Source organism: Adiantum capillus-veneris, chromosome 27, assembly GCF_014529385.1.
Source record: "Adiantum capillus-veneris isolate H3 chromosome 27, ASM1452938v2, whole genome shotgun sequence".
Lineage (NCBI taxonomy): Eukaryota > Viridiplantae > Streptophyta > Polypodiopsida > Polypodiales > Pteridaceae > Adiantum > Adiantum capillus-veneris.
In genome coordinates this window covers 55,362,519-55,378,485 of record NC_140957.1, presented here as the reverse complement: position 1 = coordinate 55,378,485, position 15,967 = coordinate 55,362,519, and the positions used below count along the sequence as shown (strand labels likewise).

The 15,967-nt window shown below is 42.6% G+C and overlaps 2 protein-coding genes and 1 long non-coding RNA gene across 4 annotated transcripts; 1 reads left to right on the top strand and 2 right to left on the bottom strand.

Annotated features, from left to right (window-relative positions):
• Positions 1 to 516: 516 nt before the first annotated feature.
• Positions 517 to 5,172, bottom strand: LOC147422013 (uncharacterized). Its single transcript, XM_086503268.1, has 9 exons — positions 4,659 to 5,172; positions 2,667 to 2,780; positions 2,494 to 2,562; positions 2,352 to 2,371; positions 2,185 to 2,237; positions 2,027 to 2,057; positions 1,760 to 1,841; positions 1,534 to 1,673; positions 517 to 1,438 (listed from the first exon to the last, which is right to left on the bottom strand). Exons 1-9 carry the CDS (start codon positions 5,092 to 5,094, stop codon positions 1,427 to 1,429), a joined length of 957 nt encoding a protein of 318 aa, XP_086359394.1. The 5' UTR covers positions 5,095 to 5,172; the 3' UTR covers positions 517 to 1,426.
• Positions 5,173 to 10,698: 5,526 nt separating this feature from the next.
• On the top strand, positions 10,699 to 12,619 carry LOC147422012 (magnesium-chelatase subunit ChlI-like). Of its 2 annotated transcripts, none has more exons than XM_086502596.1 (3): positions 10,699 to 10,878; positions 11,015 to 11,151; positions 11,325 to 12,619. In XM_086502596.1, exons 1-3 carry the CDS (start codon positions 10,797 to 10,799, stop codon positions 12,399 to 12,401), a joined length of 1,296 nt encoding a protein of 431 aa, XP_086358722.1. In that variant the 5' UTR covers positions 10,699 to 10,796; the 3' UTR covers positions 12,402 to 12,619. The 2 variants fall into 2 exon arrangements, with proteins under 2 accessions (XP_086358722.1, XP_086358723.1); XM_086502597.1 differs by having other exon boundaries at positions 10,700 to 10,878; positions 11,018 to 11,151.
• LOC147422011 (uncharacterized) lies at positions 12,399 to 14,834 on the bottom strand. The gene is made up of 2 exons (XR_015186740.1): positions 12,900 to 14,834; positions 12,399 to 12,814 (listed from the first exon to the last, which is right to left on the bottom strand). It is a non-coding gene; the product is annotated as an uncharacterized LOC147422011 (long non-coding RNA).
• Positions 14,835 to 15,967: the final 1,133 nt, after the last annotated feature.

The window sequence follows — 15,967 nt, the reverse complement described above, 5'->3', positions numbered from 1 at the left end:
TGGGATTTGTCGAAGTAGATCTTGATTCAGTCCATGATGTTTCGAGGGGACACCTCACCCTAAAACCACGTTAAAATGCCCTTCCCGAAAAAGAAAAAGGCTTCGATCAACCTTGCTCTTTGACATAATTACCTATCTGGAATGAAACATAAAATTGCTGCAAAAGTTGTAAGGCAACAGTGCTTAAAATGCAAAAATTGCTACCCTACTTCAAGGGTTTTGCATAAGGACATGTAAGGACTGCTTACATGTTTATGACCTCAGGTTTTTAAAAAACAGCCCCATTACTACAGTTTCATTCCTCGTCCATGGAGATACAAAGAAAGCTGAACAAATGATGGAAAACTGCAATTCCATTTGCAAAACATTTTGCACTTCGAGTCCCTTGTTGCAATTAAATCTAATCCTAACCACATAATACTCGAATTTCAAGGTTTTGAAAAACATATACCCTAAATTTATCCAACTCTCATTGACCCAAGGACTACTTGGGCATGGACAGTAAGGAACCGACTATAGTCAAATTTGCAGCTTTTCAGATATAATAGACATTTCACACAAAATTTCTCGTCACATCTACAGATAATTTCGCCTTTGTACAGGGCATTTTCCTTCGTTTTTTTTGCCATCCATGGGAGGAAATGAGAACAACTCTATACATATCCATGTACTTGCAGTTGTACATTGTCTTTTTTTTCTTGTGTATTCTCACACCCACAAGGGGGCACACCGTGGTAACAGCCCTCCCAATGGGGAATTGGGTATCCCCCACCGATGCTGGCCGTGAGCCTCAAACCCTCTACCTGGGGGTTACATCATTCAGGCTCAACCAACTGAGCTACGCTCATTGGGTGCCATTTTCCTTCTTCCCACAAGGTCATTTCAGGCACATTCACTGCCAGAATCTGTGCACGCACATGCTGGCACCAATGCATGCATCAAACAACATTTGTTCCGATAGCTCTAAAGAAGTCTTAAATCTACTCAGTCTCAAGGTCCACAGGTTATTTTGCTTCATCTGACACAATGCAGCACTTAACCGACAGCAAACACAAGAATCTGAGTACCACACTCAACCACAGTTGCAGCATATGACTCAAGCAGCCAACACCACTTCAGCGCAGAAAGAAACCATAACACCAACACATGTAACCATTTACAAGCACCCACTTGCAAACCCTTGAAGGAATATGGAGACAACAAGCTACCTATTGCCAGGAAAATAGCTACATTTTTCAAGCATGAGAACCTCTCTGCAGCAGCTTCATAGCTAAACCAGCCAGCTTGGCACAATATTCGATTCTTTTAGAAACACATGACTGCCATTGCAAACATTCATTGCATCATTACCAACAGGAGGATTCCTGAAAACTTTCCTTTGAGACTTTCTCTTCCCATAAGGAGCATGGCCAAACTCCAGAGGGACTCAAGACGAAGGCTGTTGCAAATAACCACAAGAATGTGAAGCTTCTACAGAAATGAACTTCACACTCGAAAATGACTGACGAGCACAAGCAAAGTTATATTGCTAACCTTCCTGCATACAAATACAAAGAGTGAATCTGGATTCTCCAAAACAAAATTGTTGGCATAAGTACCATCTGCATTAAGCTGTACAGGCTCTCTATAAGTTCTTAATCGGTCGTCTGGATCCATGTCTGCATCAGGTTGTGCTGCTTCCATGCAAGGCAGCTGGTTAGGAATCATGTTGCGACATGGCAGAACGAAAAAGTAGAAACCAGACAAGCTTTCGACTTACGTATGATGAACAAAGTCACATGCCAACCAAAAGCTTTTGTGTTAAGGAGTGGAAATCTAGATTCAGGATTTCCAGTTGTGATCTGCACGTAATACACCATGGAAGATCGTCACAGAGCTATAAAACTTAAAATTTGTCACTTAAGCTTGTATGCAGCTACACTGTGCCCAAATGATCGGCTGAATACCCAGGACCCTCAAGTGCAGAGTTATTGGCATATATGGCATTTGCATCCTGAAAGAGGACTAGTCAAATAGAAGTTCATACCAACATGTAAACACCACCAGGCTTCAACACCCTGGAGCACATAACAAATAGGTACAATCAATCACAAAACACAACATAGGTCTACTAGAGGTCTGCTGAGAGAAAACTTTACGATGCATAGGACATTTTTGCGTACTTGAAACTGTAAAGTCGTGTACCTGAATACTTCTGCCATCATCAACCCAACATTATACGGACCACCAACTACACACTGCAAAACAAACAGTTTTAACTCCCTCCTCACCACAGTGCACCTGTGACGTACAGAAATGACTGGAGGAAAGAAACAAAATTGTACCGCAGACCAGGGAGACCAAGCTCATACCATTATTGCGTCAAGTGTACCTGGGAAAAAGTATGAGTTGGATAAGCTTATTATTTTGCTAGCAGCCTGGCACAATCTGCTCTCTCTTTCTTCCCCTTGAATTTATTTATAATTGAGTCGTTGATGGCGGACATGGACTCACCTTTGTCAATGACAGAGTCGAAAGAGTCGTCATCAAGAGGGGACATATCAAGAACATCCATAGTTTCATCTTTGAAAGATCAAGGGCATATCTGATTGAGTTTGTTTGAGAAAGCCTGAATTGATACCATGAATATTAGAGTGGTTGGTACCTTCATGTCAGGAAAAGGATACATTTCAGCTGAGAGACATTCTGACACTTTTTCTGCATTGCATCAATCACAACTGCTGAATTATCAATGTTAGTGATGTCTTTATATCCATCCTTCACCATGTCTTCAGAAATCTCTGCACAACGCCCAGAATACTTGTTTACAAAAGGTACAGTTAAAAAGCGTCTATATAAAAGATCTCAGAAAACAATTTTGATAAAGAAGTAAGCCAAACAACATTTACAGGCCTATGTCTCCAGTTCCACCTTCAGACGGTTCTTTTCCAGACAAAGTTCAAGGCTATTTGGGTTGTGTTGACTTCTATATAGCAAAGTTACCTCACTCAAACATTCTTTTTGGCATGCCACTGTTTTACAAGAATCCTGGTGTCTTGGATTCTCAGAAGAAAGTCATTACTTTCACTCAGACGGGAAAGACAATTACTGTGGACGTGAAGTTGAAGGAAGATTTTCCTGCTTCTTCATTTGGAATATGTTTTTAAATTATTTGTGGCTTTTCTTCATAATGAGGGAGAGAAAAACGTTTGTGACTGTATAAACTAGATTGGATTAACGTATCAGGATTAAACAGCTTTAATTAACACTAGTTCTGTAATTGGACACTAGAGTGACCTGTTTTTTTAAATTATTTGCAACATTCATAGAGCACTCTTCACTTTGAGCTTGGCTATTGAGCCAATCGATAATGGGATGGCAGCCTAAAATTCAACTCTCTTCAGACTATATGCTTGACGCCATTGGAGTTCTGGCCCCTTTTTTGGCCACAAAGTGGCTCAAACCCTTACAACTGGTGCCCCCAAAACAATCACAAAATGATCATAAACAGTCAATAGACCATCTGGCTTTTATTTTTACAAAGGAGTGTTGGGCTGTCTGTACCAGCATGCCATCTCTGGATGTTGCTACACGACCTGGCTCTGCTGACACAATCAAACCTACCACTCCCTGCCATCCCTTCTGGCCCCCATTCGAGGATGCCACCACCGAGTTCCTAAGGGCGATCCCCTCTGTCTGATGTTACTGTGTGCCCTGTTATGGTGTTTAGACTGTCCATCTTTTCTCCTTGTTACCTAGTTTAAGATCTGGCCATGAGTTTTGGTCCTAGAGTCATATATGGGTGACCTGGCCTATCAAATTGTCTCACATCACTTTGTCACATGAAATAAGGCTGACATAAATTTGGCTCTCTTTAATTATAGCTCTAAAGTGATTAGCTCTTCTCCCTTGTGTTCTTTGCCATAACTATGTGCTCCTGGCCAGGTCATATATGGGTGACCTGGCCTATCAAATTGTCTCACATCACTTTGTCACATGAAATAAGGCTGACATAAATTTGGCTATCTTTAATTATAGCTCTAAAGTGATTAGCTCTTCTCCCTTGTGTTCTTTGCCATAACTATGTGCTCCTCTCTCATCTCCTTAAACATGCCATAGTAATAAGATATCGTGATGCAACCCAGATAAGAACAGCCCGTTCTCTTAGCTTCGTACTATTAAAGTGCTTGCGCTCCCGCTGGCCTCGTCAGCAGCTTCTTTTGGCCCCATCTCATGTTTACACGGCTATAAAGCATGCTTTATATATTGTAAGTGGTGGTCATTGCTCAACGCTCTTAGGGATCCCTGCACAGATTCGTCAAGTCACTTCAGCTCTCACTGTTTTTCTGCAGGAGCTAGTAATGTCACTCCTTGAAGTAGATCAACATTCCCTGTGCCCTCAACAAACCACATGGCCTTTTCTGTTAGCGTGTAACAAATGGTGCCTGGCCTCCATTTGAACTACCTGAAGACTAGCAACCCTAATGTGCAGGCAATACATGAAAATCATTACTATCAACATAAAAGTGTGCATATACCGAGCGGCAGAGTGGCAGAGCAATAGAAAACATCTTGCAAAAATTTGTATTTTGCAAGAGCAAACTAATGTTTGATTCAGGTTGTCAATGTGCAATCAATCCGAATTATCTAGTGATCACACAATGTATGGAATGTCATACCCGAATTACCACAACCCACCATCAGCACACAAGAGGAAGTGGGTATGTATCTTTTGAGCAGCAGGCCGATGTCGGAGTAGCTCTGGTACCACTCCAAAGGGTCTGAACCCTTAGCGTAAGTTCTGTCCCAGAAAGAGGGGTCGCCATAGTTTTGGTACTCGTTGTCGAGATCCTGCACCTGAGATTTTTGGGACAGGGGTTTTCTCACTTGCCGCCGGAAATAGCTTGGAGCCCATCTTCTGCTGCACAAGCGAGACTGCGGAGAGAATGACACCAACGAGGGAATTGTGACGGCGAAAGCAGGAATTTGAGAATGAAGCAGACGAATGTTGTGACCCTGTCCGACTGCTCGCAGGACCGTCAGCCCGCACCTCGAGAGTGCTCGCATTACACCGAACTGTGTGACGGCTCTCACGATCTGCGCGCGTATGAGCATTATCAAAGTACACAATTTTCAATCCTAGGGTGGGTCACGGGTGACAGGCTTTAAAGTTTAGGTGTCTACACATTTGCTCGAAGACGCTGCTCCGCGTGCCTCAACACTATCAACGGGCTGGAGAGAAATGCGCGAATCTCGAGACCAATGGAAGGTGCTCGCAGGCACCGAGACTCGAACCCTCGTCACCATCGGGGGAGCCCAATGCACTAACCGCTACATCCGCGACGTTGACATACGGGCAAACCATAAAATGAAAAATAAACTTGGACAGGCTTCTCGCATGTCCAAGTTTACTATATTTTGTCCTGAAGATCAACAGCTGCGCGAGCCTTCATCTTCGCATCTCCTTCATTGATCCCACCACTCGGTCTTCATTAAAGGCCCCGTGCCCTTTAGTGTTGAGGCTACGCAGGGGGGAATTTCAAGGTTTAACTTTACTCGGTAACAACCAGCTTTTGACCAAGATGTTTGCAAACAACTCCCTCCTCTTTTTGAAAGGTTGCCCTCAGGTGCTCAGGAAGGCCCTTGAGATTGTATAAACATTTGTTGTGGCTTCGGGGTCGAAGTGTAGTATTGAAAAGTCTCAACTGATCTCCCTGACAGAAAACGACTCATTTGACCCTTCAGTCTGGTCAGGGGAGACTATGTATAAAGAAAGGATTTTTCAACATCTGGGCGTCCCCGTGGGAGTGGACGTTACACACAAGCAAAGGTTATGGCAGTGAGTCCTAGAGAAGATCAGGAGAAAAATGAGAAGGTGGGAGTATGTGTTGCTGCCCTTCCAGAGTCGGGTCAAAGTGATCGACTCATCTATGCTTCCCTATATTGCCTTCATTAGCGCGCTCCTCAAAATAGCCAAATGTAACTGCAAGAAGTTTTTGAAACCTATTAAAAGATTCTTGTGGAGGAACAACACTAAAGCCTCATCGTCGTGGTAATGGGCAAAGTGGGAAGGTATCACTCAACCATTGGTCCAAGGTGGCCTGGGAATTCTCAACCCTGATGTTCATGTTGAGGCCATGTGTGCCAAGTTTGTGGTCTCAATTGCAAAGCAAGACCAGTCTTGGGCTATCATTACCAATGATATGATAGACAATGGTGAGATTGATCGCGATAAGGCTCGACTTGTTGCAAAAGGTTATACACAACAAAAAGGCATAGATTATGAAGAGACTTTTGCTCCCACTTATTGTATGATTACTTTGCATTGACAACTCATTTTGGTTGGGATGTACATCAGTCAGACATTGAGATGTACAACAATTAGACATTGTTACTGCTTTCTTGAATGGTGACATATTTGAGGAAGTAACGCAGCCTCACTGTTTTGTCAAGAAAGGACAAGAGGTTAAAGTGTGCAAATGTAAGAAATATTTGTATGGGTTGAAGCAAGTGCTTGGTATGAGAAAGCTGATACTCATTAGATCAAATGAGGCTTTCATAACAGTCCAACAGAAAGCACATTGTATGTAAAGCGTGAGAGTGATGTACTTCTCATTGTCGTTCTCTATGTGGATGATTTGCTAATCATCGGACCAAATGAAGACATATTGCTGAATTCAAGGCTGATTTGAATTTCAAGATGAAGATTTGGGGCTATTGCATCATTACTTGGACATACAGTTTAAACAGTGTCATGGTGGTACTGCCTTGTGTTAGACAAGTTACATAGAGACATTGCTATGTAAATTTGGATTTGAGGATTGTAAACCGATTGCCAATCCCATGGAAACAGGTTTAAATTGTGTCTTCATGATGCTGGTGATTTTGCCGATGTCACTCTTTACCATGCCTCATTTATGTATGCAACACGAGGCCAGATATTCAGTTTGCGGTCTCACAGGTCAACAAATTTATGCATAGCCCAGGGTCTAAGCATTGGCAGGCTGTCAAGAGGATTTTTTGCTACTTGAGTGGCACTTTACATCTTGGCTTGTTTTATCCCAAGGGGAGATCATTGCCGCCATATTTACATGCTTTTTCGAACTCAGATTTGGCTGGTTGTTTTGACACACAAGTATCCACAAGTAGTTTTTATTTCATGCTCAACAATTCATGTATCTCATGGTTGAGCAAGAAGCAACCTACTGTGGACACTTCTAGTTGTGAGGCTCAGTACAAGGTAGTCTTCACAGCTACGGTCGAGTGTTGTATGGCTTAGACACCTTATGGTTGATTTGGGTGTTGGACAAGACACTGCCATTCACGCACAAAGCACATTGAGGCGCATTACCACTATGTCAGGGGGAGGTCTTAGCATGTTATGAGACAAACCGACTGAGCACCCACCTAGCCGGACACCACATTTGTACTCTATTAGTTATTCGAGCTAGTGTAGTGATACTCTGTGTAAATCCTTATTCCAGAGTAGCAGGTCAATTCCCTGAGTTGTAATGCTGTCATGACAATTGTAAAAGTCCATGTGAACTGGCCACTGGCCATTTAGAAAGCCCTAGGTATAGAGGTTAATAACTTTAATGTGAAAAGGAGGCTTATCTTGAGAGAAGAAAAGAGCTCTGATGTACGTACTCTCAAGCTACGAAGCTGCTCCACCTTGTAATCATCGCAACTAACGATTGCATAATCCGTTTTCAATTCCGAAACGTGCATTGTGTTCCTTTCTCTTAACTCTAAATTTGGTGATCAAGGAAAAAAGATAACGGGTGGAAAGAAAATAATTTCAATATGATGATGCATCTATGGAGAAATAAGATGAGATTTCGCCCCTTGTTACAAGAAGCATAGATAAACCCAAATTTGTACACAACTGTGTAAGCTTCTTAAGGATGCCCAACACACTCATGGTTTCATTGTGGATATACAAACCAAAGTTATGAGAATTGAGGAAGACACATACACAATTGAGATGTGAAATTATTGTATCATGGTGACGAATGGCACGATCTAGCAAGTTGTTGTATTGAGTAGTTAGTATTGGGTAAATGTCGCAACATGTAAGAGGACCCAAACTGGATAGAGCCGTGGTCCTCATCACCTTAAGGTTTTGGGGTCTAGATGGCTAGATGAGTTTGGGAAATCTCTAAGTTAAGTGTGCATGTGTGTCAACACTATTAGGATGGGTGGCCTTCGGGATATGGCCTTTGTGTATTCTACTACTCGTTGGCTAGCAAAGTGGCCTAGTGCATTGTGTCCTTTCTAGGTATCTTGTACAAGTTGGCACCAAACATGGATGCTAGGTAAATGATCCTAGCATGTGAGAGGACTCAAATTGGATAGACCAAATGTCCATGGGGCTATCTTTCAGGGAATTTTGGGCACATGACAATCATAGCTTGCGGGTCTCTTGTTAGTTCTCTAGTTACATCACCAGTTGGGTGTGCACTAGCACCAAGTCATTGCATGTACTTGCCCAAATTGAAATTTCATTAGGTTGCAGAGTGTTGTACAATGGTAGGAGACACACTCTAAGGCATGACATTGGCATCTAACTTATTAAGCAGCCAAGAACTTGCATATAGTGCAACCTATGGTGAAAATGGGAGAGCTTTTTCCTTCTCCACAACAAACAAAAATCACACCAAAAAGTTCGCATTTGAGCTTGCTCTCTTGATATAGACTTTCCTCACATGATTTTATGGGATGATTGTAGCCTTCATAAACTTTGCAAAAATATCCTCATGGCTACACATTCGGCCTTCAGGTGGAAAGGTTATGTCATCTCTGAGGGGTTGGCTTAGGCTTTGAGAAGTACACTAGCACTTGTTGGGCTCTTGGACATGGTGGGGACAAGTTTCTATTGTAAGTCCTAGCCTTGGATTTTTTCAGCATCAATGTCATTTTAGACTTAGTGGAAAACCTAGATGGTCTAGGTAGAGGGGTGGCTATATCCTTTGGTCGATTGTCATCTTGTCCACTTCTTGACAATGGGCATACAAAGGTCCATACTTCTATCCAGTAAATGAACATAAATATCTTGGTTTATCGAGCCCCTCTAGGAATCTAGACACTAATATCTATTAGTTTAGCATTTCATTTACTAGACATTTATCTATGTACTACTTCAAAAAGTCTGCCTTTGAGCTTGCTCTCTCAATATAGCCTTGCCTTGCATGATTCCGTGGGATGATCATAACCTTCATAAACCATGCAAAAATTTACGCATGGCTATATGTTCGGCCTTTGAATGGAAAATTTGTGTCATCTCTGAGGGTTGGCTTAGGCTTTGAGAAGTGTGTAACAAGATCTTTAGCATTTATAGGGCTCTTGGACATGGTGGGTAAAGTTCCTACTTTTTATTGCCAGTTTTGCAATGTCATTTTAGGCTCAGTGGCAGCCCTAGATGGTCCAACCAGCCAGTATACTTTGGCTAATTTTCATCAAGAAGGATGGCGTCTTGTCCACTTCTTGACAACATTCATAAAAAATTCCATACTTTTGTCAAGTAAATGAACATAAAGATCTTGGTTTATCAAGCTTCTCCGACAGGCTAGACACTAATCTTTCAGGTTCGAATTTCATTGACTGGACATCTATCTATGTACTACTTCAATCGTGCAATACTATCCCACATGGACATTCCTATTGTGTGTTCTTCCAACACTCATGTGCATAAGCTTGTCTAAGTATGGTTATGGAGGCCCTTGATTGGCTAAATGACCATTGTTCCTTCTAGGATATGGGTCGGTAGGGATTGGAGAGGAAGTTTTTTCCATGTGATGCCCATCTTTTAGATCTTTTGTGAGTATGCATATGTTCTTTAAACTATCAAAGTGTTTGTATTTCCTTTTGGCCCGCTTAGTTTGATGGCTCTTATAACATCCAAATGAGAGGCTTTGTCTTCAGGGTGTTTGTTTTCATTGTATATGGAGGAAATCCCTTGCGTATTTAGCCCATTTTCTAGTCCCCTTTGCATGTTTTCATGCCTTAGGTCATTAGATTGAACAATGGTTTCTCAAGTCATGTGACTTGATACCCCATTCACTAAGGTATATGAAGTAGACATGCATAACTCTTATTAAACTAAACGTGAGGTATATCAATCATCTTTAGTCAAGTCTAGAGGTGTCACATAGAGACATCATTGTGGGTCCTTATAAAATACAACTTTACAATTGGCTACAGAGACTCTATGAACTTGAAAAGAAGCGACAAAATCATCAAAAATTGAGTTAGAAGTGCACCCCTTTAGCATGTTTATTCATGGTTGTGTGCTCCTCCCAATGCTATTTTTACAAAATTGCATTTTACCTAGTTCACTGTGCCATCTCATCTAGATTATAGCTTCCTCCTTGCCCTCCTTGGTGGGATGAAGCAGATGCTCTCTTGCAGAAACACTACCATCGCCATTTGGAATTCATTGTCCTAATTTCGTTACACCCTAATCTATCTTTCTTATTAGTGAAGAGGTGATTTAACCGTTTCACGCATCGAAAGTGGGAGTGAGTAGTGGCCTCATATAGTCACTTCGGAAGTGGGAGTGAGTAGTGGCCTCGTATATTCACTTCAAAGGGTCACAATCCTCAATCCTAATTTTGAAACCCAGATTTTTTTGCCTAAATTACTGATAAATTTGTGTATTTTCGTCCGTCTATGGCTAGACTTTAAAGAGTCAAGACTAATGAATTTTAACATCGAAGTTTGCAGGACGTTATCCTTTTGACATCTCACCAGTGTTCATCCTTTTCACGCTGCTGCTGAGGCAATAGTGGCATCTTCTGCAGAGCCGCTAGACTGCAGCCATGGAAGCTGCGTCCGCCGCTGTCTTCCCTTCTTCCTCAGCTGGTATTGTAGCCCGTCTTCCATCGTCGTCTTGTCGATCTGGTTAGTATCTACTGGTCCCTCCGTGTGTGTGTGTGTGTGTGTGTGTGTGTGAGAGAGAGAGAGAGAGAGAGAGAGAGAGAGAGAGAGAGTGAGTTATCATCTGTGGCGCACTCTGAGTATTTCTGTTTACCTTCAGCAGAGCTGGTTGCCTGCTCTACATTTCTTCAAGGCTCAAATTTGAGAATTGAGAGAAGATTTCCTACTGCAAGACAAAGTGTGCGTGGCTCTACTGTGGTGAGAAATGCAGCAAGTACGGTCCTTTCTCCAGAGCAGGTACGTTTACGTATCTTTTCTTAGATTTCAAGGTCTTGCTAGCCTTCCACAAGGTTTACAGGTATGCCTGTTATGGAGGTGGTACTCCATGAGGCCACCATGGTTCTTTTTACAGCGCTGTATTGCTGCTAGAGTCTGTTTTTTTGTCCTATGTTCACATCTGTGTATTGCAGGCCCCTTCCAAAGTCATATCTAAGGAGAGTCAAAGACCTGTGTATCCATTCACTGCTATAGTGGGACAAGAGGAGATGAAGCTATGCTTACTGTTGAATGTGATTGATCCTAAGATAGGTGGGGTCATGATCATGGGTGACAGAGGCACGGGAAAATCAACAACTGTTAGGTCTCTGATCGATTTACTTCCAGAGATTAGAGTAGTTACTGGGGATGCCTTTAACTCAGACCCCGATGATCCCGAACTCATGAGTGAAGAGGTTCGCTTGAAAGTGCAACAAGAAATGGAGCTACCTGTAAGCACAGCAAAGATCACTATGGTTGATCTCCCCTTGGGGGCCACCGAGGACAGGGTTTGTGGAACCATTGATATAGAGAAGGCTCTCACAGAGGGTGTCAAAGCATTTGAGCCTGGTCTCCTTGCAAAGGCAAATCGTGGTATCTTGTATGTTGATGAGGTGAATTTGCTTGACGATCACCTTGTGGATGTGCTTTTGGATTCCGCAGCATCTGGCTGGAATACTGTCGAAAGGGAGGGTATTTCTATTTCCCATCCAGCTCGTTTTATCTTGATAGGTTCAGGTAATCCTGAGGAAGGGGAGCTGAGGCCTCAGCTACTAGATCGGTTTGGTATGCATGCGCAGGTGGGTACTGTCAGAGATGCTGAACTGAGGGTGAAAATAGTTGAGGAGAGAGCCAGGTTTGACCAGGATCCAAAAACCTTTCGTGAATCATATAAGGAGGAGCAGGAAAAGCTTCAGAATCAGATTTCTCTAGCACGTACGCTGCTTCCCCAGGTTAAAATTTCACATGAAATTCGTGTGAAAGTCTCTCAAGTATGTTCAGATTTGAATGTTGATGGGCTTAGAGGCGACATCGTTTCAAACCGAGCTGCAAAAGCACTAGCAGCTCTCCGTGGTAGAGAGGAAGTCACAGCAGAGGATGTGTACACAGTTATTCCCAATTCTCTCAGACACCGGTTGCGCAAGGACCCATTAGAGTCCATTGATTCTGGCCTGCTGGTTGTGGAGAAGTTTTGTGAGGTCTTTGGATATGCAAAACCCTCCTCATCATGATCTGATCGTTTCAGCTGCACAGAGTGGCCAAAAGAGGGATATTGTTAGTTCGTTCTAATCACACTGGTATCTGGTAAATGTGTGCCATATGTGCCATGCAACAGGATGACCACATTGTATGGCAGTTTTTCTAGGATCATTTTTCTCAGTTCATATACTATCTGACAACTGTTGCGTTTCAATATTTAATTCTTTGAGTCCTGGCCATTTACATTGTTGATCAGCTTGTACAAATGTATCACATCTTTTTCTTTTTGCCTTGTTTAGAGGCCTTGCTGTCGTTTGGCCGCAGGTCAGGTTAATGACTATTGGGCCAGGGGGCGGTAGGGTCCACCAAGATTTTGTGCCTTGTTGAAAGTTTTGACAGAGTTTAGCTGAGGACCGAGCGCACGTGCTTCTGATCTCCTGGTAGGCTGAACAATCAAGGCCACCGATGAAGGTCTATGAGTGCAAAGTCTTTTAGATCAGCAACTAAAACTTGCAATCTTGTGAAATTACCTTTTTGCAGACTCATATTACTTTGATGTAGAAGCTCAATATTTGATTCAATGTCAATGATGATTTATAAGGCATGCAGCTGCCAAAATTTGTTACCATACCTGCAGCATCCTGCACTATTCCAGCTTGCAAGTTAGCACTATGATAAGGAGATGCATGTTTTCCTTTGGCGTGCCAGGGCAAGTAGGCAGGACGTCCATTGCATGAAACATAATGCTTGTCGGAGCAGTATGTTGCTATGCTGCGAGCAGCAAAATCTGCGGACAGTCCCCATGGGTTGCTGTTGGCTGCCTCAGTTACATGCTGCCGTTAACAACTCGAGGGCATCCATGATTTCCTTATGTTCTTGCCACAGCACTAGCTGAAGTGAGAATGTGTGCTCTGCAAGGCTGTCAAGGTCGACAGCTGCGTTCTTCAGCTTCCGCTCGTGTGTATTAAGGAGGTCTTGACTAAGTTTTACAGGTTATGTCATATGTCTGAGATGTCAAATGTTTTCTTTTTTTTGGCCTGCTAGAGCCACAACGGACACTTGTTGCTATACACACAAGGTTCACTTAGCTCACAGGTTCAGGCAGGAGTGTAGCTGTGGTGCAAGCAGTAAATACTGGGGCCTGTCCCATGGGTTGTTGTTGGCTGCCTTAGTTACATGTTACCATCAATAACCCATGCATGTGTCCATGACTTTCCTTCAATCTTTCGCCACAGCACATGTCAAGGTCTGCAGATGTATCCTGCTACTAGTTGGGTAGTACTTGACAATTACTGCTTATTTTCTAATCAAAGCTTTCTATGAGGCTGTTGGCATGTGATGTGGCCAACATGTGCATTCTGCAGCTACCAGTGTGGATTAAGGAGGTTTTAACGAGTTGTTTATGCAGGCTATGCGATAGTTGCTAGGGCATGCATGAAGCACATCTGTTGCACTAGACATAGTACTCACTTAGCTCACAGGTTCAGGGTGGCATGTTGCTAGGATTGTTAATGATGGGGCCTGCCCCCTTGGGTCGTTGATAGCTGCCTCAATACCGTCCTGCTAACAACAACTCTTGCAGGCATCTATGTTTTCTTTTATTTCTTGCTGGAACACACACCGAAGTTTGTGTCCGCTCTCTGCAGCTAGTGGGTTTCTGCCTTTTGTGATTTTCTTCTTATTTTTGTTACCACTGTTATCTGCGACGCCATGGAGGTCGGTTTCTGCATTCTGCAAATACTGGTTTACATGTTGATTTGAGTCGATGCAAGTTGAGAAGAAAGGGAACGGAACCACCACACCACCACCACACATAAACACACACTCTCAGCCCCCAACTCTCTTACGCACTTGTGCTTCTAATAGGCTTCTCAGTGGCCCCTACTTCAGGGGCAGCTTTGAAGACATGCATCTCAAAGTGGGCTTTTGGTATACATGCCCCATAATGCAACCCTGGTTGAAACGTCCTTTCGTTTTGGAAGTATGACCGCACGATCTCTTGTCAGTGATGCCATTTTTGGAAGCTCTTTTCGCACTTTTCTTTGTTGCAGTCGATATTGAGAGCTGCTATTTCGCAAGGAGTGCTACTCAAGCATGGGCAGCAGATAAGTTCTTTCCTAGGATCGAGTAGCTCATCACTTTCCTTGGTGCAGCCATTGGTGTTTATATGTAGTATTGAGTTGCAAGTGAAGGATGAGTAGCAGATGGTGTGAATAGGAGTGCTGCTGGCATGATCCAGGAGGTGCTGTACAATGGTATTATGGTGTGGCAAAGTTACATAATGAGAGGGGACCTTTTGTTCAAAGACGCACTCCATTCTTATAATGACTGTAGAGCCATACCTTCAATTATGTATTTATTTTGGTGTCAAAAACACCTCTCTCTCTCTCTCTCTCTCACACACACACACACACACACACACAGTTGTAGTCATACATATTTCATTGATTTGGTTGTTACAAAGAGAGGAATCGTACAAAAAAGGCTTTTACGAAAAGATGCTTTTACACAAAAAATACTTAATTTAGGTCTTGGGTGTAATGTCTCAAGATATTTGATATGTAAAAATCATATGTGCTAATGGAGCCGCTTGGACATGATTCTAATGTATCCCCTTCCTCCAAGGGACCAAATTTGGCGCTAATTTGTGCTTCAATCCAGCATTCTTAGCTTTTAGCGCCCTGCAACAATCTCTCCTTAGTTGACCAGATGTTGCTAGTTGCTCAAGGATTACCATCTTCACATGGAGATAGGTAATCCTTTTTGCGTAGAGGCTCTCCTCAATTTGCTTGTCGAACATGAACTCGTTCTGCTTGTCATTCCTTACCCACCCCTCCTATGCTAGGAGAATCATTCCAATTTACTTTGTACATCAATACAAAATAACAATAGCATTGTTTCACAAAGTAGCTGGCTATCTCGTCGTAGTTTGGGGTTTGCTTGTATACCTATAAGAATCTAACGTGCATATGCTTCACCAGAATCGTGTGCTACAAGTCGGATATCTTCAAAGGAGGAGGCCTCCTTGCGTTGCCGGTTGGCCTTAAAAAGTCACACAAAATGGTATGGGCACAACTCTTTGCAATGCTTGTAGCTCAATAGCTCTCCATCGTGGTCTAAGACCTCCTCTTGGGACCTTGCCGATGCTCTTAGATTGCCTATGGCATCTTGAATCTCCTCCTCTTTGTAGATTTGTTGTGCTAGTTCATGGTTCAGATAGGAACCTTGAGGCACATTCTGATCATGTTGTCGTATGTCATCATGCTGAGGTATGTCATCATTTTGAGGTACGTCCTCCATCTGCACATAGCAAAGACACATGTGCTAGCTACAAAAATGTGTTTGCACTTTAAACCTTGAAAGACTTCAAAAACCCAACTTGAAATATTTTAAGGACCTAACTTGAAATATTTTAAAGAAACCTCTTGAATTTTTTTTTAGACCCAACTTGAAATAGCATCACATTTATGCAGAAATGCCACAAAACTTATTATTCTTTGACCATTTAATCAGAGTAGGCGTTTGGAACGAGCTTTTTTTCTCTTTTTTTCAAGTGTCATATTTACCAAAAAATTGCTCAAAGAGCTTTTAGAGTAAG